Source organism: Ciona robusta, chromosome 3, assembly GCF_009617815.1.
Source record: "Ciona robusta chromosome 3, ASM961781v2".
Lineage (NCBI taxonomy): Eukaryota > Metazoa > Chordata > Ascidiacea > Phlebobranchia > Cionidae > Ciona > Ciona robusta.
This window is the reverse complement of record NC_143237.1, coordinates 6,162,983-6,190,981: the sequence shown is the minus strand read 5'-3', so window position 1 is coordinate 6,190,981 and position 27,999 is coordinate 6,162,983. Positions and strand designations below refer to the sequence as shown.

At 33.1% G+C, this 27,999-nt stretch overlaps 2 protein-coding genes across 6 annotated transcripts; both read right to left on the bottom strand.

Moving 5' to 3' along the window:
* Window positions 1-2: 2 nt before the first annotated feature.
* LOC149738594 (uncharacterized) lies at window positions 3-12,595 on the bottom strand. 3 transcript variants are annotated; one of them, XM_089875069.1, is made up of 18 exons: window positions 11,463-12,592; window positions 10,708-10,902; window positions 10,349-10,449; window positions 8,889-9,128; window positions 8,394-8,517; window positions 7,825-7,871; window positions 7,331-7,451; window positions 6,808-6,903; window positions 6,259-6,399; window positions 5,700-5,843; window positions 5,256-5,322; window positions 4,634-4,751; window positions 4,080-4,174; window positions 3,634-3,696; window positions 3,313-3,383; window positions 2,668-3,025; window positions 2,346-2,434; window positions 3-1,840 (listed from the first exon to the last, which is right to left on the bottom strand). In XM_089875069.1, exons 2-18 carry the CDS (start codon window positions 10,798-10,800, stop codon window positions 1,718-1,720), a joined length of 2,091 nt encoding a protein of 696 aa, XP_089731195.1. In that variant the 5' UTR covers window positions 10,801-10,902; window positions 11,463-12,592; the 3' UTR covers window positions 3-1,717. The 3 variants fall into 3 exon arrangements, with proteins under 3 accessions (XP_089731195.1, XP_089731196.1, XP_089731197.1); XM_089875070.1 differs by having other exon boundaries at window positions 3-1,837; window positions 11,463-12,588; XM_089875071.1 differs by lacking the exon at window positions 3,634-3,696 and having other exon boundaries at window positions 11,463-12,595.
* A 219-nt stretch (window positions 12,596-12,814) lies between these two features.
* On the bottom strand, window positions 12,815-27,985 carry LOC149738593 ((E3-independent) E2 ubiquitin-conjugating enzyme UBE2O-like). 3 transcript variants are annotated; one of them, XM_089875061.1, is made up of 23 exons: window positions 27,849-27,985; window positions 27,151-27,275; window positions 26,859-26,921; window positions 26,300-26,401; window positions 25,523-25,620; window positions 24,482-24,551; window positions 23,874-24,014; window positions 23,351-23,583; window positions 22,616-22,777; window positions 21,937-22,069; window positions 21,388-21,552; window positions 20,077-20,183; window positions 19,221-19,431; window positions 18,534-18,715; window positions 17,649-17,803; window positions 17,101-17,225; window positions 16,679-16,870; window positions 16,050-16,341; window positions 15,369-15,535; window positions 14,822-15,022; window positions 14,516-14,573; window positions 14,288-14,388; window positions 12,815-13,605 (listed from the first exon to the last, which is right to left on the bottom strand). In XM_089875061.1, exons 1-23 carry the CDS (start codon window positions 27,937-27,939, stop codon window positions 13,213-13,215), a joined length of 3,567 nt encoding a protein of 1,188 aa, XP_089731187.1. In that variant the 5' UTR covers window positions 27,940-27,985; the 3' UTR covers window positions 12,815-13,212. The 3 variants fall into 3 exon arrangements, with proteins under 3 accessions (XP_089731187.1, XP_089731188.1, XP_089731189.1); XM_089875062.1 differs by having other exon boundaries at window positions 24,494-24,551; XM_089875063.1 differs by having other exon boundaries at window positions 13,464-13,605; window positions 14,274-14,388.
* Between the last annotated feature and the right edge of the window lie 14 nt (window positions 27,986-27,999).

The window sequence follows — 27,999 nt, the reverse complement described above, 5'->3', positions numbered from 1 at the left end:
TATTGCTTATTTTATGGTTTTTCTTTTATTTTTGTAAATTTTTATTTGTCGATTTTCTATTTTGAACTTTTTCAATATTTTTTTAAACATACAGCATTGTAGCAAAGAAACAAAAAAGCAAGGATATGATGTGGGCAGCAAGAAAGAAATGATGCAAGTACAAGCATCAAAAATACAACCTACCAGTCTCCAAAACGCCCGTTTGCATCCAATCACCAGATTTTTTATCAACTTTTTGAAAAAAAAGGGTATTTTTTTAAATCATAAATCCTATGGTTAGAAATATGTACAAAAATACAGGCAATTGGATGGTAGCACGTACATGAAAATCAGTACAAGGCACCAATACAATCAAAATCACTTTATGTACACTCTCATTTGCATTGCTCGCAAATTCTTACCATCTGGGTTTGAACTTTACCCACAGCAAATGGTGCTGGAGGAAAAAGACCTTTTTCCAGATTGAATATAAACTTAATGGAGAAGCAATGTTTTGTGTAGTTAGCGTCCCAATCCTGGTTGAACATGCACGGTGCGCGAAACAGTGATAAAACGTTAAAAACTGCGCATGATGTGCTGTGATTGCAGTGACCATCACATTACATGTAACGAACAGAAAACCAGAATTACCAGAAAAAAATTATTATGTAACATCTTCTGTACAGAGGATTTTTTTAGGAGTTGTTTTCAGAAAAACTGGAAAAGAGATATTGTGAAAGTGATTTTGACTGATAGGGAAAAAAGGGTAAAATTGAATGCAATGAAATTAATGAGCAAATAAAACAGTGAGAGAGTCAGGCTACACGCGTTTGGCTGCGTCGTGCAGTTAAGAATTTTTTGCACGGAAACAAAAAAAAATACGAATACAAGAAACGTAAAACCATCAACTTGAACCTTGTGGGTGTTATACTCAACCAATATACAAACAGTGCCCACAGCAAGTGCGTAAAACAAAGACAAAAAATAAACTATATTTTGTTCCACACGTAGTTTGCAGATGCTTGTTAGGATTTTGTTGTTCTTAACTCAGTACTGATTTAACAATAAACAAAAAAAGGGAAAATTAAGCTTCACACAGGGGGTCAGGTCTGGGTTCAATTTTTCCGCTCGATAGTTTATATACAACTTCCGCAAAGAAGGCCCACCTTTGCTTATAATGTTGGTTTTTGGTTGTTTTTATGAAAAGTACAAAACGCAGGCACAAATTAAACATACAAACCCAGAACTTGGATGAAAAGTTGAAATAATGAATACCAACGAATTGTGGTATTTTAACATGGGTGGCTTTTAAAATAGATATGCATAGTTCACTACCAATACATGTTTTGCTATTTTTACCGATTTGTTCTATGGTTATATATATACACTTGTAGTTCGGGTTTTCTTGGAAGAGTGTTTTATGCTGGATGTGTACAAGGAAAATGTTCATCAAACTTTTGCGTTTTTGCCACCTTTTTTTCCGATGTATCCATTCTCATACAGATATACAGAATAATCTCTGCAGTCTCAAAAATTGAGGCCACGACGAGTCAACGGCAAATTACAAACATTTAACTCCTGCTCAGTAACGGCACTTTGGCACTAAGATGCTAAAATAATAATTTGTCCGTTAAGAACAGAATAGGCAAAGTTTTGGTGCCGGTTGGCATGCAGGACGGCGCCGCTGTATTTGCACAACTCCACAGTGTCTGTATTAACTTGGGGGAACCACCTGTTACTATCTGTCCGCGGAAAATTCGTTGGCGTTTCCGACGGGATTGACGCAGTTGGTTGGTTTCCGGTTGTCATGGTTACGAGAGGAGGAACTGTTGTTGCCACGACGACTGGGACCGTTTCTCTGCTTGATAAAAATAAAAATTACTAATTAAAAGTGGGAAATTTTTAAAAGACATTTAAAGTGAGGAATTTTTTAAAAGGAGAGTAAATCTAAATGCATATATAGGTTTTGTTCTAATGCTGCATTGTACTTTGGGTTGGCAAACGTCTATGGTAAACCAACCGAAACAGCAAAAAATGAATACAATTTAAAAAATTTAAAAGATATTGACTGGGACCGCTTCTCTGCTCATTAAAAATAAAAATTACGAGTGGGAAATTTTTAAAAGAAATTGGCTGGGAAAATCTAAATGCTTTTATCCATTTTGTTCTAATGTACCAATGATCTTTAGGGTTGGCATAAATCTATAGAAAACCAACCAAAACAGCAAAAATGGATACAATTTAGAAATTAAAAAAAAAATTGATAAATTATCAGTATATATATAAATTTTAATATAACACAGATTTAGAATATTTTTTTATTTTAGTGTTTTCATTAAAACAAAGTTTATGCCAGTGTCACTCACCCTTGTCTGATGTTTTACTTCTGGTTGATTTTTACTAGAAGTAAACGAAATAAGACTGGCTGTGTTTCGCTCAATTTTTCGGCGTGGAGCTAAATAGGAAAAATCATGTGATAGTAAAAAAATGAGTTTCAAATAAACTGTTTTATTTCTGTAAATTAAGATAAAACACTATATGCAATCAGTAGGTTCATTAAACACAGATTTTCCGGACATTCTCAACATATGTAATACAACAGAAAAGTAATAAATAAAATTCCTATCTTGCAAATAAGTTACCATGTTTACATTGAGACTGACCATGCAAATAAGATGTTTGACAAACCTGGTGAGTTTTTTGTGGTCGATGTCGAGCTTTTGCTCAGCCCAGAGTTCCCGTCTTTCCGCTTTTCTTTCAAAGTTACATTATTTGCTACAGTTTCAGTTTTGCCATTTTTACAGGGGGTAACTAGAGCGGGGGTTTGTGGTTTTGATGATTTCCGTGCGTTTATCGGCAGTGAGGCGAGTTTTCTGTCGGCAGATAAACTGCGATTGTCCGCAGAATGTGTCCGTTCCGCATCACGAGATTTAGGAGCCGAGTTCTTTTGATCTCCGAGGGAGGACAAGCAGTCAGAGGACTTGGAGTGAACGACGGGTCGTCGAGGGATCGGGGAGCAAAGGTCTTCCAACAAACTCTCGGAGTCCTAAAAAATAATTTGAAATTGAATCTTAATTAAAATATTTTGAAATAAAAATAATTTGAAATTAAATTTTAACAAATGTCGGGTGAAAAAGAAAAACAGTCAAAAAAGATAATGTAATACCCTTTTGGCAAATTGATAAACCTTTGCTAAAAATTTAGTAAGAGTTGAAAAAAAACTTTACTAGCTTATGATTTACCAGTATACTTAAAGCAAAAAAACACAAAAAATGCAGGGGTTGTAGTTGTAAATGTACTTTAAACAAGAATAAGTATATAGCATACACTTACCGAGTCTGTTGTGCAGAGAGAACTTTCTGACGAGTTGTAACGTGCATCAGGTGTTGCATCGGAACAAGAATCTACAAAACATTTGGTTTGTTTACAATGTGGCTTTCTATCAATACAAGTCGTAATGTAAGAGAGAAAATGACCAGTTTAATATAGAACACTTTGTATTCTAATGACAAATATTTGCCTCCTTCAAAAGGTATTACAGAGTGTACTGCTGTAAGCTGTGGCATTTAAACAAGAAAAAAACAGTTGTTACAGTGGTTTGAAATTCATTAAACTTGATAAATTTTATGATTGTTAATATAAAGTGCAAGTCACCTGTGCTACAAGCAGATGATGTTGAACAATATCCACCATTCTGATGTTGCAAGTTACTTGTATCTGAACATAATAACATGTAAGTGACCAAAACTATTTTTTGTGGTAATTTTGAAAGTTTTCACTGAAAAGTACATTGAAAATGTGTTTTGTGGTCACTGTACTGTACTAACAATGCGTACGGCTATGTTGGATGAAGGGTGTGTAACTGTTGACTTAGTACAAATTAAACAACAGCAGCAAGTCAATTGTCAAGGGTTCACGCCACAATGGTGAGCATATAGACTCCTGACACCAATCACTAATAAATAGTTCTTAATGGGTAAACAACCCTTTACATTTAAAATACATTATACAGGTAACACATTGCTCTAAAAAGCAAGACAAAATAATAGTTTAAATGATTGCAACACAGGTGGTAACGTAAAAGGGCAAAGTAAACATACCATTTGTGGAGCTAACGTAGTCTCTCCACTTTGCAACAGCCATTTTCCTGTATTCCATGATGTCATAGGGAACATACACAATAAGGGACAGGAGGCTGAAAATAAAGGAAGAATTTCCGTGATTTTCCGTTACTCAACATTTGCTTACATTACTGTGGTGTAACAAAAACCACAATGAGCTGCTGTTATTTTTTTCTTCATTTGTGTACAGGAAAAAATTAATGCAAAATATTAGATTGTGCGGCTTTTTTTAGATAAATGCACTAATGTCTGTCATTTTTGTTGCCCCAAAGTTTCAATGCATAGATTATTTAATACTCAAAACTTTAGTTATTATTAACAAATCTACATTCCCATGGTTAAGCAATGTACATGTATATATATATATTTTTTATAAATAAAAAGTCTTCAATTCTTCTCAACAAAAATACATTCATATGGTTTTAGCATTCTGTTGTGTATGTAGATTTTTTTTACTCAAGTCTTTGTTGCTAAAAAAAAACTACATTCCTATGGTTTAGCATTACATACATGAATAAATAAAGTAAACTTACCTTGGTTGATTCCCGTTAAAGTTGAGATGAAAGATTGCATTTGTGAGTGTACGAAAGGAAAACTCAAATGCTTGTTTCACTTGCATAACAGCATATGATCCACGACCCAAGTCATTGCCTGCAAAAAGGGGAATTTGTAAACAAGTGTATTGGTATTGTAATATAATAAGGCATTGGATGTTTGTATGGTACAAGCACATGGCATGCTATCATATGAGATGGTTCATCAGAATTGGATTACAGGATAATTAGGTTAACCGTAGTTTAAAGGGTCATTTAACAAGATGGTTGCATTTACAAATTTAATGAGAATATTGTGCTGCTAATTGGACACACAAAAAAAAAACAGAGTTAATATGGACAGACTGTAACAAAATTTTTTCTTGATAATAATTTTATTTTAACATTTTATATTTAGGGTCAAATATCTATGCATTTAAATTTATTCCAAGATTTAAAAGTACATTTATGCAATATTAGAAAAATATGCAACCAATTCTGCCTTGTTGGTGATTTGTCCCTATGTTATTATAAACTACCATATCCCCACACCAGATCATGTAAGGCACACAGCTATTGTATCACCGACATCTAATCTTTGTTATTTGTAATCAACACTTACCTAGAGTGAGAGGATCTTCAATGGACAACAAAGAAGGCTGACATCCATTGTCCATTTGTTTTCGAAACTGTACAACATACGGTATTAGTTTCAACCATGGATAATTGTAAATAAAGTAATCTAGTTTAACATTTTTAGAGTACAACGTCTGTAATTAAGAATTCTTGGGTTAAATGCAATTTTTATACTGGTTGAAAATATTTTTAATGATTTAAGTATTTAAAGGCAACAAAAGACTTTAACTGTATTAAACAATCATATATATAATCTTTGCAAACAATGCTATACATAATAGATTATCCAATACATTGTTGCTATAATGGCAGCAATCAATGCAATAAAACTAAATATGGAAATTCAGGATATAGTGGCCCACGAGTGACACCAGGATGCTCGACATTGTGCATAGGGTATAGCACACACGCAGGGTTAAACGAAACCCACCTCTTCTTTGGTGATATAGCCCTTGTTCTTCACACAAATACACAGAGACTGGTAGTTAAAGTGACGGCCGTAGAGTTCGAGAAACTCAAGCAACATCACGCCGAGATTGTTTGTTATATCTCGACTGTCACTACGCGGGTGGGTCTGGAATGTAAATTTTATTTAAGATTTTCTAACTGGGGGAAAAACTTCAAATCAACGAATTAATTTAATTTTCAGGGGTGCTAGTTCTTGCTGGGCTAATACTACAGAGGATTGGTTGGTTGTATTTTTCTGGTGTTCATAGGAATCATAGGCACTTAGATATCTCTCATATATGTTCATAGGAATCATAGGCACTTAGATATCTCTCATATATTTCAGCCAGCTAATTGTATGTAGACAAGTTACACTTTTTACTTTCTTTTTACACTTTGATTGTAGAATCTGTATTCATATTTCATAAAGTAGCATCTGCAGCATTTTTTCCATGATAAACATGGCAAATAAAGTTGTTCTTCACAAATAAAGTTGTTCACACTTTTAATGGACATCATATACAAATATACAAATATAATACCTGTAGAAAACTGATGGCCATCAATATCAGAGAATATGAGCTAAGGCCACCGGTCCACACTTCATTTAACTCACGAACGAGCAGAAATTGCTTGAGGACAAATATAAGCTTAGGTAGCGCTGGATATTTCTTCATGAAATCCTACACAACAAACTAGAGTAATTTCTCACATTTCTATGCTATGTAAACAGCATTGCCTGGGGCACATAAATGTTTGTAACTATTCCCGATAAATGATGGCAACTTTCTATAAATATATACAATGTGAAACGGATACATTTGATGATGCCTAGTCAAACAAAGGACCTTTTAACAGTAGTAGATGTTCGCTTATACATGATTATTGAATATGAATATTGTCATGGTACGTTACTACACACCAAGTAACAATAAACAGTTAAAACCACAATTATGTAAGCAAAATACCAATTGAATAATTTTAAACAAAAATTATGTATGTAAAATTGCTTGTGTAGGCTATGCAAAAAAAAAACATTTGGAAACACTGGATTAATAAACAGCTTGCAACACTGGTAGATATAAACCTACCTTAATGAGTTCTACACTCTGCACACCACTTTGTATATTGAAGCTTATATCAACCTTTACCAAAGTATCTTTGTGTTGGAACTTTATTAAAGGGACCTGATGATTAAAGAGGTGGTTATGCTTATGTCGATGCGGTTCATTGCAAAATAAACATTTTATCAATCAGATTACACAAATGTAATATAACAGTTGTATTTGTGAGTCTGTGTCATTACATGAAGCATGTTAATCATGTGATTTACGCCGTCAATAAAACCCAGACGTTGTACTTTGTAACCATTTGGTATAACATTGCTTTGCGTTAGTTATTGTTTAGTATATTTATATTTACATTTTAAAGAAATGTTCCGGTCTTCAAGATAAATATCTTTCTAAGAAACTAAATTAACTGGAAATAAATAAAGAGAGTGCCAGCTAATTCTGCTTATGGAAATACCCATGTTTTTAACCAAGCTTGTTGAAAGAAAAACCTCAAACAATATATATATATATATGTTAAAGTTTACAACATTCTACAACTTACAGCTGCACGGTCTAAGACTTTGACCGACCCCTCAGCTACAATGTCTTTGCTGACGAGGGCTTTCTGGAGCGACCACAAAGGAAGATGTTCCCATTCACCGAACAACACAATGTCAATGTCACTGTGGGTGAGAAAGTTGGCTCAGTATGTGGTCAACTAGACAATAGCCCACACACACACATGATTAGCACTTAACGAGTTACATTGTTCACCAGCAAACAAGGTGTGCAAACAAACTTAAACAATGCCAGTATCTATGCATACATACATACAGTAGCACCACATCTTGATATAATACTGACCCAAATAAAAAACCACAACCTGCTTAATATATTACCCTCATTTTAATTTATAGATACCAAAAACTAAGGCAATATGATGTTATGCTGTGTTATAAACTAATTGCTAGCAACCACACAACATAATATACAGTAAAGCATGGTACAATACATAAAACAAGGTTTAGAGGTTCAATATATTGAGATAAAACTAACCTTGTAGGGAGATAAAGATCTGTCCGAAAACTTCCAAAAACGTCGAGCTATAATAGAACGAAGGTTACTTATGTTTAACCGAATATTAATTAATAATTAACCAGAAACTCAACCACCAAAGTGGCAGCATTGAGCCAACAGGAACAAATTTGAAATATATAAAAGTTTAATTTAAACTTGGTTTTAAACTTGTGACAAGCTAAGCATGAACGCAAAAATCTGTTTAAAAATTGCAAATGTCGAAAATTTATGAAACAGGATATTTTTTGAAATTGAGAAATAAAATGTAAATATTAACGCAAAAATCTGTTTAAAAATTGCAATGTTAAAAATTTAAGAAACAGGATATTTTTTGAAATTGAGAAATAAAATGTAAACATTAACGCAAAAATCTGTTTAAAAATTGCAATGTCAAAAATTTAAAAAACAGGATATTTTTTGAAATTGAGAATTAAAATGTATATATATATAATTTGTAAGCAAAAAGTAAGCAATTTTTTTAAACATATGCACATAGTTTAGGTGATGAAATAATTTTCTTGAGAATATAAATATGAGAGTGATCATACCTTACAAGTCGGCCATAATTCCAATACAACTTCTTCAACTGACTTGATGACATATTCGCGCATTTGTCGTTCTTCTTCAGTTGGCCGCATAAATTCATAGAAATCCTCAATTTCTTCATGGAATCTAATTATGAATATGTACATTAGGGGTTGGGAGGTATAGGAAATTTTCAAACACAACAATGATATAGTGTAGGCAGATATGAAGTGCTCAATACTTTGATCTCGAAAGACTGGTGTTTTGCAGCTTATATTTGCAGAGGTGTCAAGAGTGCCTATTCAATGTCTGCTGTGCAAATTGTAGCATATACACACAGGTGGTAATTTAATATAAGCTTTAAGCTAAACCCAAAATCGGTGACTTCACCCTTGGGGAATTTATTGAAGCCTATAAACCATGCAAAATGCACACCAAATACTAAAATTCGAAAAAAAAAATTGACAACATAAACACAAATAGATGCCTAAAAAGCAACCGAAAAATACTTCACTCACCCCACCAACCCAGGATGGTAATCCCTGGTAACCCACGGGGAAGCGGTAGATCGAACGTATCGATCAAACTTCCTTGTTCTCCCTAAACTTATATTCTCTCTTCTTTTCTTCCCACCATGAGGTGGAGACACAGAGCCGTCTTCGTTTGTTGTTTGAAAATTTTTCTTCTTGCAAGATGGTGAACCCTCCGAGTTCCTCAGCGGAATAAAGTTGCTCTCATTGAACCCATGCATTGGGAATCTTTAGCAAAAAGAAAAAAACAATGTTTTATGCCCAGCTACTACTGATTAAGCACTATAAACCATGAATGGGGATATTAGTTGTTAATTTGTTAATAACAACAAAGCTCGAGTGACAACACACACATGTGCGGCAGTCAGTAACGTAATGTCTAATCATGTCCCTCATTTATCTTGTAACACCGGCTGCGGTTTGTCATAAAAATGACTAATTACACAATTTGCAGTAAGTAACTGCTTTACACCCGTGCAGACTAAAAACATGAATACAAGAGCTTATTATGCATTCTATAACATAGTGTTAGCAATTTTAAAAGCACTGCAAAACTTTCAAAACTAGATATTCAAAAACAAACATAGTATTAGCAATTTTAAAAGCACTGCAAAATTTGCAAAACTAGAATATTTAAAAAAAACACATATATATATATATATATATATATATATATATATGTATACACACTACAAATTAATTTGTACATCATATAGACACGTCATTATGTAATCCCTGTTATCTCATATACACATGTAAGTAATGAACATTATAGGCATCTTACATACCATGTCTGAATAAAATTGAACAGCTGTGGTTAAGTCTAGCTTAGGTATTGATCGTTACAATATTGAATCGAACGTTTTTACACATTTCACATTAATACAGTTAGTATGTAAGCTATACAAAGGTGTAATAAAAAGTAAAGACACATTTGAACCTATTTGTATTTGTACAGCACTTAATGGCTCTTAATGAGAAGTAAAGATATAACTTTACATCTAATTATGCAACGCCTGATGTGTTTTAACAGCTCATAAAACAGGGACCAATTAAGTTTAAGTAACACAACAATCAGAAATGAACCCATAAAAACAAGTCACTTTAAATGAATTATATAAATAAATATATATATATATTTTGTTTTCCAGCATTATTGTTATCTTGATTGAGTTATTTAAAGGAACGGTAAAATTTGTTTGTGGTTTAACCAATACATTCCTAACGAAATCAGATAAAACTGACAATATGCCATTATATTAATTAAGTCGAGCTAGATAGCTCAGTAGATTGTCTTATATAAAGTATGCTATTGTTTTTATTGTACAAACTGGCCATTTAATGGATAGCAAGTGATTTATGATATCGTTGCGAGCGGTATAATTAGAAATGATTCATTAATTTCCGATGATTTTCTGTCGCGTATCTCAAAACAATCGTATTCTTACCGATTTGTTAAAGCCTGTTGGTGATGGCAGATAATATTTCTTTGTGCAGGATGACAACAAATACAAGTGTGGTTACTCTCAAAATGCAAATTCCGTAAGTCCTAAACAAAAGAGTATGTTATTGGGGTAACACTAAAAGAGGAAAATCAACACTAAAAGAGGGGAAAAGGGAAAACTTGCATTCCTAAAAGACATGAAAAGAGGGAAACTGGGAAAATTCTGCTTAGTAAAAAAATGAGATTGTTATTGTTATTGATAGTGTGTGATGTGAAATACAAAAATCTTCAGTAAAAACATATCGCACAAGATGTGTTATTAGCATTCACCATTCATACATACAAAGATTGGGTATGACTTACTTTCTCAACAGTTCTCAGAATATTCATCCACAAATTGGAGCCTTGGCTTATATCTAAAGAATCTGGGCAATGCTTTGTGACTTTTTTATCCATTCACGCACAGAACAAAGTGCAAAACAGAGCTGAACCACTGCTCTGGTGTTACAAACCTAACAGTTCTTGTTCAGTGCTTATCCTAATACTATACCTACAAACCTTTGAGATATAAGGTCAAGTGGTTGGCTTAAAATTCTCCTGGTCAATACAAATAGTTTTATCTTTCACAATTTAAGCATATATAAGATGATAAGGAATTCAATTGTGCAAATATAAGTAAACCAGGTATAAATTATGAAGTTGCTTTAAAGTTTAAACCAATAATGTCATGTTATGGTGCAATAAGCCTATACAATGTTCACTACTTAATTTACAAAAGCGGACAATCAGATATTATATAGTCAGTTGAAATTTGAGAATTTGCGTCACAAGATTTATTATTATAAAAATTTGATATCCAGAAATAGTTCAACACACAATACAAATAAAGTAGAGCCAACAAATAAAAACACTCTGCATAAGATTGCACAATACTTTTGCAAGTAATGTTAATACAATATTGCAGTGCAGTAACAAAATTAAAATGAATGTGTTTTATTTTTTAAGTAGCAAAACAGAAAACAAAATTAAAGAGTAATTGGCTATTGCATTATCGTGACTCTTTATTTTATTTGAATTGTTGAAAATCTGTCTGCATGAAAGAACAGCAGTTCACTTACCAGCTTTTAAATAACAGGAAATGAATTTCTTGTTGCGCAAGGCATGCAACATATGCCAAGTGAAAGGGTAGGAAAAATACAGAACTTAACACTTTTCTGTACTGCAAAGGTTCACAGAAATACTTTTACTCAACACAAGATTTTTACTTCTTACACATTAAAAGTTAAAAATCAATTGGTATTTTGGCAGCAAATTTAAATGCCGCTTCCTAAAAATGGCTGTTTCCTTGCTCTAGTACCAAATAATTTATTATACCCTACCGGAATAAGTGGTTAATTTTACTGTAGCGCTTTTACGTTTTTCGATAGAACTATCCTGTTCAAACTCGTACATGGCGAAATCAATCTGATATGGAATTTGGTGATGGCCAAGGCTGACCTGTTGCTTTTATAACCTGATCGATGCTTTCGGATCAAAATCGGCATTCAGCAATTTTCCACAGTGCTAAGAAGCTACCAAGCAGCAGTGGTGCCTTTCTCCTTTCCCGTTGACAGATTGCGACACTTTGCTAGGATTATTGGCTGGATCTAAGTTTACTTTAAGACTTAAAACGTTTTGCAGCCGGTAGCCGCCGTCTAAGTTCTAAATTGAATTCTTGATCCTGACAGTCCTTGTGTTCTTGTACTTTTGTTTTGTTGTTTCTTGAAACAACCTTTTGTATTTTGAATTTAAGTTAGGCCTACATATCAAGTTTGGCGAATTTGTTCATAAATCGTGCCTAACTTACTCAAACATATACAAAACAGCCTCGCGGAAGTTGCGCATTTATTATAAAGGCTAACGCACTAGAAATTACCCTTTACATCGTCCAGCAGCCATCTGCTTAATCAACAGCTAAAGTTAGTACAGAGCCGAGTAATTGAGCGGTATTCGCTCGTGCGTGTCACCCATATTTGGCATATTCATCCATTCGCTTCAAATGTCGCCGGTTCATACGCCGCTGCTTGATTCAAACGTTATGTTCTCTTGGGTAAACTAACCAATGCGTTGCGCTCACCTTGGCCAAGTGGAACATACGTGTTCTCACTGCCAGCTTTATTACACAGTTCTGGACCACATTTCCCCTGTTGTTCAGAAACGGCGATCAAGCTGAAAAAACAAACAAGATAACACGAAACTTCGGTATCGTGTCTGCCTTTTCTAAAGCGGCAGTTCTTTACTGTCTTCTAGTGATAATCTTGTACAAGGGAATTAGAACATGTGCAAAACAAGTGATACGGTTATCAAACGTTTCCAAATCTTCCTGTATGCTGATAGAACGTTATCAAAATCTTTCCGACTAGCATTAAACATTCTATACCTAACCTGCCATATTAATGCAAGGGAAAACTAAATATTGGTATGAAATAAACACGGCGCCTTCCATTTCTTTATTTAATCGACTTTTCTGTGTATATAGTGATCTTAATATCCAAGATACAATCCTGTACCTTAAATATAACTATAGAACTACAAAGACAAATTTCGTTGAAACCTATTTGCATGAACAGGCACAATGGAAAGAACAAGAAAACATTAACATGGCAGTTGAACTGTGCATATAATGTTACCAAATCTTGCAACACGGCAGGCTTGAATTTTCCTAGATAAATAATAAAACTAATGAGAATTCATGTATGATATCTGAAATTTAAAAGAAATATTATTTGAGCACAGTGAAAATAAGGCATGACCAATACACCATGCAGGATAAATAACACAACATAATTTTAATTGACCCTTTAATATTTCACACAGGTGATTATTATATTATTCTTTGAAGAGGCCAGCTCGTGTGGCAGCTCTTATTAAATTGGAAAGTTCTTGCTGTAAAATTATCACAACTCCTTTAGACAGTGGAAGAAGCGGATAATCCAATACTTTCTTTAGTTTTTCTTCTTCTGCAGAATTAATAGTAGCGGTAACACAATCATTTTCACCAAGTACTTCATTATCATTAATATCTTCAGTCGCATTAAATTTCTTCTTTTCAGTCACTCTATCACTTTCCTTATAGCTTTGTTTTGCCCAGTCGAGCAGCGACCTTACTCTACGAACCAGAAGGGGCAAATGTTTTCGGCAGTAGTCAAGACTAAACTCAGTAAATGTTGGATGCTTGGTAGTGACAAACATGGTCATATGCTGCACCAGCCTCAATAACACCTAAGAAAATTGTATTATTGTTTTAACATTTTTAACATTTAATAAAATGAGTGCCACTTATCTATATCTATTAAAAGACAACTTCAGGAGTTATATTATGGAAGTCATATTTTATACACCAAATACCAGTCTACAAGTTACTAATTAAGAAGTACTATTTTTTAAGTGACCATGAACATAAATGGCCACATTTGTGGCAGCGTTGAGTTGTAAAACCATGGATTGTTTTATTATTATTATTATTAATGGGTCAGGTCATTGTCACGAACCTGGGATTTAGGCCAGATTTGGCCTATTACCCCAACAACCAGGAAAGCCTATATGAGTCCTTCGTGCGACAAGTAACGCTACCCTGCATATTTTACGCAACATTTTTCATCCTCGTATGCTTGTTGACACTTTTTAACATTGTGTATTATTTTTGTTTTTAAATGGCTTATAACTTGGACAACCCATTAGTGACCGCTGGGCTGAAGCAATGTCCGTTAGGTGTCTTGCCCAAAGTCACATGCGCCGATCAGTATTAGTATCGCCGTCGAGCATCGAACCAGGGAACTATAATAACCTATTCAGTCACAATAACATTATAACAACGTACATCAAACAGTGATACTATAGCACAAAAAACGATGCAGTTTGTTATTGTTACCACTACACAAACTATTAACCAAGTATCGCTTGCCATTTCATTGTAACATCTGCTGTTTTTCTTTCCTTCGGCAGTTCCCCTGTGCCCCTCATAACCAGCTTCATTATAATATGGTTCAGAATTCAATATTAGACCTGTTATTGGTTTCAATAGAAGATTATGAGAAGTATGTAATACGCAATATTGATCACTTTAAAATTAGTCAAACAGTTTTATATTGTAAGCATTGAAGATTAGGATAGAGAAATTTTTTTTTCTCACCTTGAATTGACACGAGAACTTGTAGTAAGTTGGAATCATCTGTCCATTTTTCATTTCCCTGTTAATAGACACAAATACACTAAATATAAAGTGTACGATCAAATGCAAGTTTTACCCCCAAATTCTAATCCCCATTTTTTTCTTTAAAATTATAAAAAAATAAACAGCACACTTCACGTTTTTTTTAAAGTTGCCAGCAAAAAATATAGTAGTTAATTCATATGAAAAGTTTATACACAATTTGCTTGGTAAATAAGAAAACAATTATTTATTACTAAAATTTCTTGTTTCTAGACACATAAGCACCTTTCCAGACCATGTACCAAGCAAACTAATGCAAACTTTTCCATCTTCATACAGGTTTGGGTTGAGACGGGGTGAGAAAGAAATATATCTGATATTTGGTGGATTGGAAGGGTAATCCCATGGCAGTTGAGCATGAAACACAAACAAACCATTTTCATACGGAGTGTTAGCAGGACCTTCGATTAATATAGTAAACAAATCCTGAAAAATCATAAAAAAATAAAATAAAGTTTGTCAGTATATTTTAACGCAGTAAAATTGCGAAGAATTAAATGTGTTCAAAATCTGAGCTACTACACGTTAAAGCTACTACAGCCGGGAGTGTTTTACAGAAAGATATTTGTAGAAGAAACAAATTGCGTTATACCTTTAGCAAAAAAATCTTAGGCAAAATCGACAACTTATTAAACAACCAATGTATGAAATTGTCATTCTGTTTTTTTAATTACTTTTTAAAATAAAATTTAATACACTGAACTGAATCTTTACAAGCAAAACCAACAAAAAAATTGACAAAACCCTTGAAAACAGTTTATTTTAATTTTACCATTCTATCTTCGAACGATTTTACATGAATACCAGATGGGAGGGCACTTCTTAACAAGCGTAGATCTTTGTGCAACGCTGTGGTGTATTTTTTGCCTGGTTGTTTACATTCAGTGGCAATATAACCATGGGAATTGGGAACTGACTCATCCTGTGAGAAAGTACCACCTGTAGAATTACAGGAATAAATACAAGAAATGTACAGATGTCTGTAATGTAAGGATCTGGTGCTACAAATTATGTAACAGACAAAAATCAAGTCCAACAAATTGTATAATATAAGAGGTGTATTTTGCCTAAATGGCATCGTCAGTTTTTTTTCAAATCGAACCTGAAATGTCGTTTTAATGTAATATTGCTTTTACTAATTGCATAAATCATGTTATAATCAGTATTAAATTGCGTACAAACACCAGTTTACATTCAAATTATAACTAGTAGATCATTAGCACTGGCTCAGTTTGTTTTATGAATTTAAAAAAACTGTAGCACTTTTCAAAGTTTTTGCATTTAACTACCACAGTTACTGCATTGAAACCTAAACTGCTAAGAACCAAAATTTCTAAATTCTAATATAAAAATTTACAGTTTTTAAATCTTAATATAATTTCATGTAGACAACTAGACATGTTTAGTCACTAACAACAAGCATTAAAACCCCACAACTCCCAACACAAAATACCTTCATTTTCAGCAGAGCACCCCTCTTCACCAGCATCCTCTTTATTCGACTCTTTCCTCCCTTCCTCTTCAACTTCCTTCAATCCGTCTCTCTCCTCCTCATGATCTGCAGCATCCACTGCAGCATCAATACACTCCTCCATCACTGAAGCAACCACAACTTCATCCTGATCTTCAACATCGGATGCGGCTGTCTCCCAACTTTCATCCGATCTCGCCTCACTTGCATCACCACTGGAAGAGCTTCCATGAAATTCTTCATCATATTCATCAGAGCTTATCTGCATCACCGCCTAAATAAAAAGAAAAGAATTTTAAAAAACAACAGATTTTAAATGTTGATTATCAGAACACAAGTAATACTTTCTGACATTGGTATGTTGAAAAATAGCCAAAAAAAAAATTTTTTTGGCAGCTTTGCTTATATCATACTATAAAAGTGTATTTACAAAGTAAAAGACACTTAACCAACAATACAAGGTTTAAATCGCAATTTTTAATCTTTATAGTTCGAAAGACACATTTTTACATACTATAAGCACATAAAGGCGGACAGGTTTTACATAATGTATATATCAACACATGATTCTATAAATAACTTTTTAAAAAATTAATTGAAAATTGCCTTACCTGTGGATAGACTTCACCCTGGCTCCCATCACTCCACAAAACTTGTAATTTTCCGTTTGGATTCACTCGAAGCAGCTCTCCGATCAATTGCTCCTCCCCATGCTCCTCATCACTCATGGATGAGATTCGGATGATGATGTCAGAGATCCGGAAATGAAAATCAGGATGATCCGCAACTTGGTAGACACTCACCTAAAAAAAAATAATACAATAATAAAAAATAATAATATTTTCTTTTTTATAAAAAATAATAATATTTTCTTTTTATAAAAAAATAATAACAATAGAATAAAAATAACATATTTTTTTAATAAAATTTTTTTTATAAGACTAGACTTAAGTGCAAAGCTGTATTTTTGGTTAAAATTTTCACATGTTGGTCATTATGTTGTATAGTATTTAAAATATATAACACTATGCACCTCTTCTTTATGTAGAGTGGTTACTTTGTTTGTTGATGTATCAAGTCTGAACCATTGCACTATTGCCATTCTATTTGCATTATCAGCACTCAGAATCAAACCATACAAATGCACATCACCAGAATCTGAAAGCAAATAGAACATTTTTTTACTTATGTATAGTAGATTATAAAAATTTCTATATGAGCAAAATAGCAAAGAGTGTTGCTCTAACAATTACCTTCGCAATAGATAAAACTGGGATACAAGCATTTATAGCAAAAAAAAACGTTTTCTAAGACATAGTAAATTAAAAACATTATTATTGTATGTATTTTAACACGAAACGTTCGTAATTGAAGGTATTTCATATCATATCTATGGACACTTTTATGTTTTAAAAAAAAAAACGGACAGAAAAAATTAGACACTTAATATTTTTAAATTTTATGTTTTTTTAAGGATTTTGACTTCTATTCAAATAAAATATCCAAGCAAACTTTGCACCAAAGTGCCCAAAACATAAACCACATTCTTTAATATCCACATTAAACAAAAGTTTATCATACTTGCTTCATCATAGACAAAATCTCCCGGGCAGAAATCGTTATCATCAACATGATGGGCTTGTCGGACACCAGTTGACGGAATACCTCGCGACATTGTACCATCTTGCCACTCGATGTCAGCGGTGGTATGGGTGCAAACCACTTCCACAGTAACACTTAAAAAATAAACATTGTTTATTAAAAATATTTTGGGGAGAATAAAAATTTGTTATGCAGTAGGGCGGGGGAAGATGGGAGATCTTTTTATTCTATTTTCTCGTCACACTTGGTAGGAAACAAAGAACATTCAAAGAATTATAAAACTGTATCTTTAGGGCTCCCATAGACCGTTGTTAAATGTTTAAAACCCGATTAGGATATTTGGATATTACGTGTTAAAGGTGTCCCATCTTCTTCCACCTATACAAACATGTGCGAGTTAAATAGTTACAGAAGACATTTCTGTTATCCAGAGCATGTTTTATTTATCTCTATGTAAAGTAACAATGCATGTGTCAATTGACAGTGTCGTATTTCTTGTTTTTTGTACATTAGCAGTCCTGTGTTTTGCGAGATGCTATTGATTGGTACATTGTGTGATTGCACAAATTCTTTAGTTTAAAAATAAATCAGTTTCTTGTGTGTTAAACACGTGAGTGATCATACATTTGTATAAAGAAGAAACTGCTACACATGCTTCAAACACTCAATGAAAATGTTGGTACCATTAAAAAATCCACACACTATTTCATACACTACCACTAAACCATAACTGCTAGCAGCTAACCCTTGACCCCTAACCACTACCGTATTGTTAAAAACATAAAAAAAAAATAAAAAAATACAAAAAAATATTCTTCTAACACACAAAAGTTTAATAATTTTTTTCCACACACTGCCACATACTTTTGTCCAGGTTGAAATATGACTTTAGGTCCAGCTTGACGTTGAGCAATGGGGCCGCTCGTAAATCGATTACCGTCCCAATTATTCAGTGTTTCATTTGATGGTCCCTGGTTAGGAACTTGAGATTCACAACCATCATCTGACGTCTTTTGCTCCGAGTCGCCAGTAAATGTAAGTTCAACCTTAATTAAATCAACCACAAAGGTTTAAATAGTACTGGAGTGCATTTTTTCTTAAGTAATTAAACAGTTGTAAGAAGATAATGCTCTGGTGCTACGAAAACGTAACCACCAAAATTCAAGTCTAACCAGTTCACTAGTAGTAATGGAGAAATATTTTCGCCTACTGTATTTTACTAAACAAGAATTGTTCAACTATATACATCAGAGCAGGGTCAGAGTGGCGGAATTTATTACAAGTCATTTGTAAGAACATATTTAGAATTATTTATAATTTAAAGACACATTTCAAGATGAACATGTTTATCTTTATTATACACATAGTTAGAAATACTTTTTAATTATTCACAATTTTATTCATGTAATCCTGATTTTACCACTTTTCCGCCCCACGTAATTTAAACAATTATGTCACAATAAAGAAAGCACACTCAGCAGTAAAGTTAAAAAATATTATTTAGCTTCAAAATGCTTTGGAAATTTTGTTGCGGAAGCATAAAACATCAACCTGCTTTCCTGTGTTGTCCATGTACCCTGATACTGTGTTCTCTCCTACTTTGTATTCATATTTAATATTCTCATCTTGCAACAAATTCATTTGTAGCGAAAGTTTCCGTAAAAGTTTAAGCAGTTTTGCAACCATCTTATTACTGGATATTCCCCCTCTCCAGTAAAATTTGGATCTTCTAATTGGAGAGATTTCGGCCTCGAGACCTTCACTGGAATATAATAAGTTAAATAAAGGAAGTGTAATTTTCCAAGGCTACTCTTCGAGTTTTTTTGGGGATCGACGCGGGGCAACGACAGTCTCTATAGCATGGTCATGGGTATTCCATTTCCTACACCTCGCGTCCACCTAGTAACCACCTATGTAACTTTGTGGGTGATTAATTTTTTTAAGTTGTTTTTTTTTGTATATGATATGACTGACAAATTAAACAACCCATAAGGAACCACTGGATTCAAGGAATTGATTTTTAGTTGCCTTGTACAAGGATACACACCCTATACCCATATTCTCTGGTCTAGAAGCAAGCACTCCAACCACTACTCCACAACGCCAGAAAGTTTCCATAAATATTGTTTTAAAACACATTTGAAAGCCCAATTTATTTATATTACCTAATATTAAATAACTAAGATCTACAAAACTTGTATAGCATACATTATGTCTAAGTAAAAACAGACATAAATTTTTTTTTTAATTAAATAAAAAATATAAAAAAACGAAATAAAAAAATATAAATAAAGTTTTTTAAATAAAAAATCTCTATATAACAAATAAAATACCTAAATATAAAACATAAAAAAAATGAATATAAACATTTAATTAACGATCATTCCTGGCTTTACAACAAGCATACCTCAATGCTTTCAATATTTCTGGACTGCAATTAGGATTCTCAAGATTTACATTCAAAGCTTGTTTTTCTTTGCCAGTAACTGAAAACTTTAAGCTAAAATCTCCAAGCTAAAAAAAAATATTAATAGTTTAAAATCAATGCCGATTTATGCAAATATACTATTTTGATATCCCATCTTCCCCCACCCTACTACATATACATTTTTAAACCACAGAAACATCATATTTATAGTAAAGTGGGGGCAGATGGGACATATTATCATTCTATTTTCTTGTTCCATCTGGTAGTTAACAAAGAACATTTAAAAAAATTATAAAAACCGTATCCTCACAAGAGTCACAACTCCCATGGATAGTAAAGTGGGGGCAGATGGGACATATTTTCATTCTATTCTCTTGTCCCATCTAGTAGTAAACAAAGAACTTTCAAACAATTATCAAACCTAGGGCTGTGGATTTTCCCTATTTTTGTTTAACCGTTAACCGTTCAGTTTTAACCGGTTAACCGGTTAACCGATACAAGTGTAATCCTAATAAAAGCGTCTTGTTTATCGCTTTTCTTTCGCGAATTTAAAGGCAACTTTACGACGAACGTATGGACTATGCTTGCAATACACGGGCAAACGTTCTTAACGTTAAAGTAATGCTTTCTTATTCATATTCAAACCTGTTTTAAAACACCTGCCGTCTAAATAATCAACGTGTGAATTGCAATTATGACGCTGTTATTAACGTGTGAATTGCTATTATGTCGTAATCAATTGCCAGGTCAAACAATCGCTATTATGATGCAATGAATCCACGTGTGAATGCCTGCTTTTTCGTAATAAACACGCTGCTTGGCTGAGGAAAACATTTAAGTTGTCTATTACACCAATATAATGTTGCAAAACTAGTTAGCCTGCGGTATTAACAATCAAGATTGATGGCGTAATCGCCGTTGTAGGACACGATCAAAGCAACAGCGTCCGTGCGCAATCTGTCTTATTGCAAAACAACAATCAACGAACGCGAACACGTGCCTTTCGTGTAAATAAGACAGATATTGATATACGTTTATGCCCTATGACGTCATAGTTCGGTTAACGACTTGAACTTTTCGTTAGCGGTTAACCGAATAGGTTCGGTTAACCGGTTAACCGTTAACTTTTCCACAGCCCTAAAAACCGTATCCTCACAACTCCCATAGACTGTTGTTAATTATTTAAAACAGGATATTTGCATATTATTTGCTGAAGGTGTCACATCTTCCCCCACCCTACTATACTAAAAATAACATGGGCATGTCATGCACTAATACAATGTAAGCAACCTGGCAAGCAAATGAATTAGGAAGAGGATCGGTTGAATAACAGAACTTGTCAATATCATCTTTCTCTTCTTCATCTTTATCTAAATCTTCACATCTTTGTTCCTGATCCCCCCCTGCAACATCCGCTGCGTCTTCCCAAGATTCGTTAACATCGTGATTCTGATCCTAAAGATTTGTCCAATTTTAAACAAAGAGCACTATTCTATTCTTTTTTGGGGTAAGGTCCTTGTCGGGACATGGGATTTAGGACGATTCGGCCCATTATCCCAACACATGGAATGCCCATTACCCCAACACATGGAAAGTCTTTTGTGCAACCGGTGTTCAACTTTGCGACACTGCATTGCAGTCAGCCCGCTACTCAAGCTATGTGCCATAAGCGCATTGACAAAGGACAAATACGGCGATCAGTTTTAATATCGCTATCGCGCATCATAGAGTAAAGTGATGGATATTATAAATCACTCAGGAACATCACTGTTGTACCACACAAAGCTAACGATTACGATTTTGCGCTAAAAGAAGAAGAATATAGTCTGCTAAAACCACCTCTGTGTTGGAAAGGTCATCTTCTGAGTCTTCTTGGTTGTTCCTCGTCTCTTTGGATTTCGAGGACTTTCTGTCTCCTTTCCTTTTTGCTGGAGGAATGGCTGATGCACTGTCAGACATTCGAGCCATTTTTCTGTATATATAAAACAATGCTGTAACTGTTATATACGAATATATTGACAATATTGTAGCTTTCAAATCGACATAAAATAATTGCTTTACAAAAAAATCAACATTTTATAAATGGTTTTAAAAAGTCACATATGTAATAAAATTCTGTGACGGTGATTCTTATATTATGGCATGCCTACTGCTTATACAGTCCACAAAAGTAGTTTAGGTAGTAAGCCACTTCATTTAATTTTTTGGAACTGATTATCTAGCATAAACTATCATGTCGCTTTTATTTAAACCAACTTTTTGTCTGCCATGCAAGGAGATCATAATTTGAATAAAATTTATATTAAACTTTTTACCTCGAAATTATTTCATGGAAAATACAATTTTGCTGGTAGTAATAACAGCAGGAGATTTTAAATAGGTTTTATTAAACCTTAACCAAAATAACAGTTAATGAAAATAAATGCAAAATTCCAACTATTAAAACATCAACTTTCGAAATCTAAATAGTATATAAAAACATTGTATAAAACAAAGCTTTACAGAAATATAAAACTACCTGTCCATTTTTCTTGTACTGAAGACACGTCTTGTTCGTTTAAGTTTTTTATCATTATTGGGTTGTAAGTTTATTTGTTCAACATCATTTGCTGTCAGCTGATATTGCATTCGTGTGCCTAACACAAGGTTGCCAGTCCAGAAGTATTGTAGTGTCTTTAAACTGCAAAAGCATAGAAAAAGGGAGAATCAGACACACTAGCCGATACTCATATTCTGAATAGCTGTTATCTTTTAAGAGACACCATCTAATAGCATTCATATTATCAAAAAATATGTGGTTGATAGTATCGAGAATACAGTTTAATTAGGCTTGCACTTTTATTTCTTGATCATAAACTTAAACATGGTTACAAATATAACCAATTGTAAAGCTACATAATATATGTCAATTTTAGTATGTTTATTCTTAAGAAATTGTGGCCATTAAACAGGTGACTAAGAAAGAATAACTTTTGTTATTAGCAAAAACTGAGGTAATGTGCTAATACCGGCCTAAATTCTATGACCTCTGACATGGCTCTCCATAGTAACAAATCTATTGGCCCACATTGTAAAAAAATGGTAACACATACAATTTTTCCCTATGTTAGAACAAATCTATTACCTAATATTATATAGAAAATGGTAACACATACACTTTTAGCCTATTAGGATCAATAAAAATTGGAAGGAAATTGTCTCGCTTATTTTTAGTCACTTTGTCAAAATAAGTGAAAATATATTCATTTCTTACTATTTAAGATGTTCCCCATGTATTACATCAGGTGGGGGTTCTGCAGGGTTGGTCGAGAGACAAAGTTTGCGTTCATATTCTGTTAACTCTGTCTTGGCACCTAGCTCCGCTGATAAAATTGGATCAGGTTTTGATTTATCACTTGGTGATGTTGGTTTGTCGTCTTTTTTCTTTTCGTTCGGAGATGAAAAAGCTCGTTGTATCCATTTAACATGCACTGCAGCCAACTCTAACTGGAATTTTTGACATTATAAAAATGCTCTAGTAAATACTTTATTCTTGGCTACAAAAAGAACAAATTAAGATGTCGCTTACCAAATAAACATTATTGCAACGTTTTGACAGACAATTGTATATTTATGGTTGGAATATTAGTCAATCCAAACCGAAGTCCTTGACAAGGACCTCACTTACAAAGAATAAAAATTACTGCTTTACGACTGATACATTACAAAAAAAAAATACTTAATAAATCCGATAGCAAAATTATAATCAGTTGAAACAAAGAAGATTTTAGCCAAACCTGTTCAAGAATAACTTTGAATCTGGATTTCGATTTTAAATTGGGTGGTGGGACACCAGGAAACCACAGTACTTTACGAAAACATTTGGCGGGTCCTGACAAGACTTGACCAGGGTAAAACTCAGAATCAAAGAATGATCCCTGTAATGTAAAACATGTTTTAAAAACAGGATTTGCTTAGAACTTAAAAGTTAAGGAAAGCTTGAAGCTAAAGCTGTGGCAGAGATAAGCAAGATAGCATCTATTAGATTATGACCATTTTTTGAATTAAAGAGTTAAAGATTTAATGATGATACTTTTTTAATATTTGCATGGCACAGCAATGATAGTCGTTATACCATGTGTGGCATGTTTCATTCACTTTAAGCTCGCTTACGAGTCACCAGATTTGTAACTTTGTATGTGGCAGCGTAACTACTGAATCTTAGCTTAAAGGGATGTTATTTAAATTTTTTATTATAAATATTGTTATTTCAATTTTTAATGATAATTATTGTTAAATCAATTTTTTGATTATCAAAATGTATAAACCTATTTTTTATGATTTATATTTTTATTTTAGAGTTGTTTAATATTTCTAGCAAAAGGAATGGTTGAAAGCAACTTGCATCATCACTTGCATGTGGGTAAAGATCATCCAGCTGTTCACAACTGTCGTCTTGTAAGTTTATTTTCCCTCTGTAATGTAAAAACAGTTGATTAAGTAAGATATTATAATTGTTTAATGCTTTAAATATGTATTTATGTATGGTAGGATGGGGAAGATGGGACACCTTTAGCACATAATATTTAAACATCCTGATTGTTTTTTAAACAATTAACAACGATTTATGGAAGTCGTGAGGAAACAGTTTAATACTTTCTTTGAATGTTCTTTGTTTACTACCAAATGCGACGAGAAAATAGAATGGAAAGGTGTCCCATCTTCCCCTACCCTACAGCACTAGCACTATGTTATATTATTTCATTCTGTACTGCCAACTGTGTAGCAGATGCTTTTCCACTGGCAATCATTGATAGAATTAAATATAAATTTTCAATTGCATATTATAACAATGCCCCATGCAACCATCAAACAAATGACAGAGATATAAAACAGGTTGCAGCCAAAAAAGTCACTTCCTTGATGAAGCAGTCAGCACCCACACATAATTATCATTTCAATCAATCAACATGTAACTTTGTCAGTGTTTAATGCTTCTGGAAGTATGTTAATGTATGACGTAGTTGAAATAAAACCTTTTTATGTTTTGATATTGACATATAAGCTAGCACTCGAGCATCTCCTTTTTTTAACAGTCGGCTAAAAATTGGGCAGGAAATTGAGCCCATTTGCTAGTGCTATATTGTTACACAGCAAGAGCAAGAGTAAAATTATTTTAAAAAATGAAACAATTAAAAGATAATGAGACTAGTCAACATAGCCATAACCTGAAAGAAATAAAAATGAACAAATCTTGATAAAATAAAGGAAAAAAATTGAACAAATCTTAATAAAATAAAAGAAAAAAAATTGAACAAATCTTGATAAAATAAAAGAAAAAAAATTGAACAAATCTTGATAAAATAAAAGAAAAAAAAACTGAACAAATCTTGATAAAATAAAAGAAAAAAAACTGAACAAATCTATACTAATTGTTTCCTTTTACCTTGCACCATTTGAGAATCTAAGAACAAGAAGTCCAACAGCACTTGATATATGACCAACCCAAGGTCCATATGCCACCAAATCTCCATCCATTAATGGCTAAGATTTGAAAAAGGAAAGAATCAATTTATAATTGCTTGGCATGTGAAGGGTTTGTTTAAATCAGTGGTCCCCAACACGTGGGTCGTGACCCCGAATGGGGTCGCATGAATGTATTCCAGGGTCTCCACAACTAACTACAAAATCAGTGACTTTGATAAAATATTCTTAAAAAGATTTTTGTTACAAGATATTTTTGCAGTTGTGTATAATCTTTAGACTGATAAAAACTGTCTGTGTTTTAGAATTACTTAAATTAAATTTATCCAAATCGACGCAAAAATAGGGTCACGTACAACAACAGGTTGCAGTTGTTTTTAAAATTAGGGTTCGTCAAAAAAAAGTTGGTTACCACTGGTTAAAATTAATTAAAATAGTTTCTGGAATTAGCATATTTTTAAGTTATACTCTAGTTTCCATTAGTGGCAAATTATTAATGCTGGGAATTAATAAATAAATTAAGAATGCGAAACTTTTTTGAATAAATTAAGGATGTGAAGAGTAAGGTTATTTTTTTAATTGTGGGGTGTTGCAAGTGATAAGTTTACTACACACCATGATAGATTGTGCACCAATTATTTAAATAATCAAAACAATTATTTGCAATTTTTACAGAAAGTTCCAGTAAATGGTGGTTAAACACAATTACTAGTAAAAGATATATATAAATTTTAGTTACATAGATGCGTTTAAGTGACTTGCAATGAATATTCTTAAGTATTTTGTTTGTTCCCACAACTGCAACATCACAGTGTACATCCACATCAAGCACTGTTCCGAGCTGTTAAATGAAACCGCTAATATTTAGTATTCACAGAGCGTATTAAAAAAAAGGATAATTACATCTTGTAAAAGAAATATCATTTGACTATTCTTACATTCCCTAAAATTATTTTAGTGATAACACTGGTGAGATATTTCATAGACCTCCTGCCCTTTAACAAGTTACCAGGTAAATTTGGAGCTTAGTGACCACCTGGTTGTATAGCCCTGAGTGTTTTGAACACCTGTATGAGTTTACTAAACAATTTTTTTAATGAACTTTTATTTCCTTAAACGAGAATAACTTGAAATGACTGCTAATGCCTAAGAGTAATCATTACATTCGATAATAAACTATTTTTAACCAGTTAAATGCCGTTATTAGTGAGACGCACTACCCACAATCATACAGCGTATTATGTCTGGCTTTAAAATCAGATAAGGCTTAAATTCTATTAAAACTATCCTGCATATACCTGGCTTCCATTCATTTCATGAACTACATCTCTTGGTAAAGTTGAACGATCAACCAACTGTATCTGAAATTCATAGATAAAACATTAGGAATACGTTTAGAACTTAGCATTAAAGATCATAAAAAGATCAGAAAGCAAGTTTTAACAACTGTTTTTTTGTCGCTATATCCTGTCTTTTCGTTTAAAATATTTCTAAATCTCCGCAACAGTAATCGAAGAAACAAATATAATTATTATGTCATACAATAGATAGCGGTTTAATTTAAATCAAATCGAATCAAATTTTATCTACTTTTGATTCGTGCACGGTTTCCTCTGAACCTTCTGGATACCAAGTCAACCTCACATGACCTGGTTCCAGTTCATTATCACTGTAATCATCCATGTCAGAGTCAGACTCATCATCAGACTCCATGTCTGTTGTCATAAAATAAAAATTTTTAACACTTTAAATTTGCACTTGGGTAGATTAAATTTAAAAAATGAAATACTTACCATAAAATATCTAAGAGATTCGTATTCTTAACAAAAACGAGTCATTAAAACATAAAAATGGATAAAAATATTGGTAGCAAAGATGTCAAACCCAACAGCAACTCACAATAAGTAAGATACCTATTTAAAAAGCAGTTAGAAGAAAAGTTTGTGTCAAACCAGTCACCTAAGGTTATATAGTATTTGTTAGGTGCCTAGGCAGAGGGGTTAGCGCGCTTGCCTCTAACCCAGTGGTAAATGGGTTTTAGTCTCAACGTTGCTACCATTGTGGACGTTTGTGTGCTTGGGCAAGACACTTAACGGCAATTGCTCCAACTCAGCGGTCATTAATGGGTTGTCCATATCACCAGCCATATATTAAAAAAAATTCTCGCCACGCGAGGATAAAGTAAGTTACATTTATTCAATCAACAATAACATAATCTCAATACTAGTTTATATGGTTAAGCCATACAAAAAGAAATTTTAGAAATAAATAAATCAACTAATACCTACCAACAGTCTTTTCAATCAAACCATATCTTACTCTCCCATTACTTGACTTTCCAATAATAATATCTTCAGGATAAAAGTTTGGTTCGGACATTGATTTGTTTATTTTAAATGATTTAAGAACACAAATAATGGCTATATAATATATATTTAA

Bases quoted from the DNA above. Each gene is read 5' to 3' on its own strand.
- LOC149738594 (XM_089875069.1), bottom strand. From the start codon at position 10,800: ATGGATAAAAAAGTCACAAAGCATTGCCCAGATTCTTTAGATATAAGC. The intron at 10,450-10,707 runs GTAAGTCATACC...TCTTTTGTTTAG, and splicing joins TTCTGAGAACTGTTGAGAAA to GACTTACGGAATTTGCATTT. The intron at 4,175-4,633 runs GTAAGTTTACTT...CTTTATTTTCAG, and splicing joins TTTAACGGGAATCAACCAAG to CCTCCTGTCCCTTATTGTGT.
- LOC149738593 (XM_089875061.1), bottom strand. From the start codon at position 27,939: ATGTCCGAACCAAACTTTTATCCTGAAGATATTATTATTGGAAAGTCA. The intron at 22,070-22,615 runs GTAGTTTTATAT...TTATATATACAG, and splicing joins AGTACAAGAAAAATGGACAG to AAAAATGGCTCGAATGTCTG. The intron at 13,606-14,287 runs GCAAGCGATACT...CAATTTTCTTAG, and splicing joins GCAGATGTTACAATGAAATG to GTGTTATTGAGGCTGGTGCA.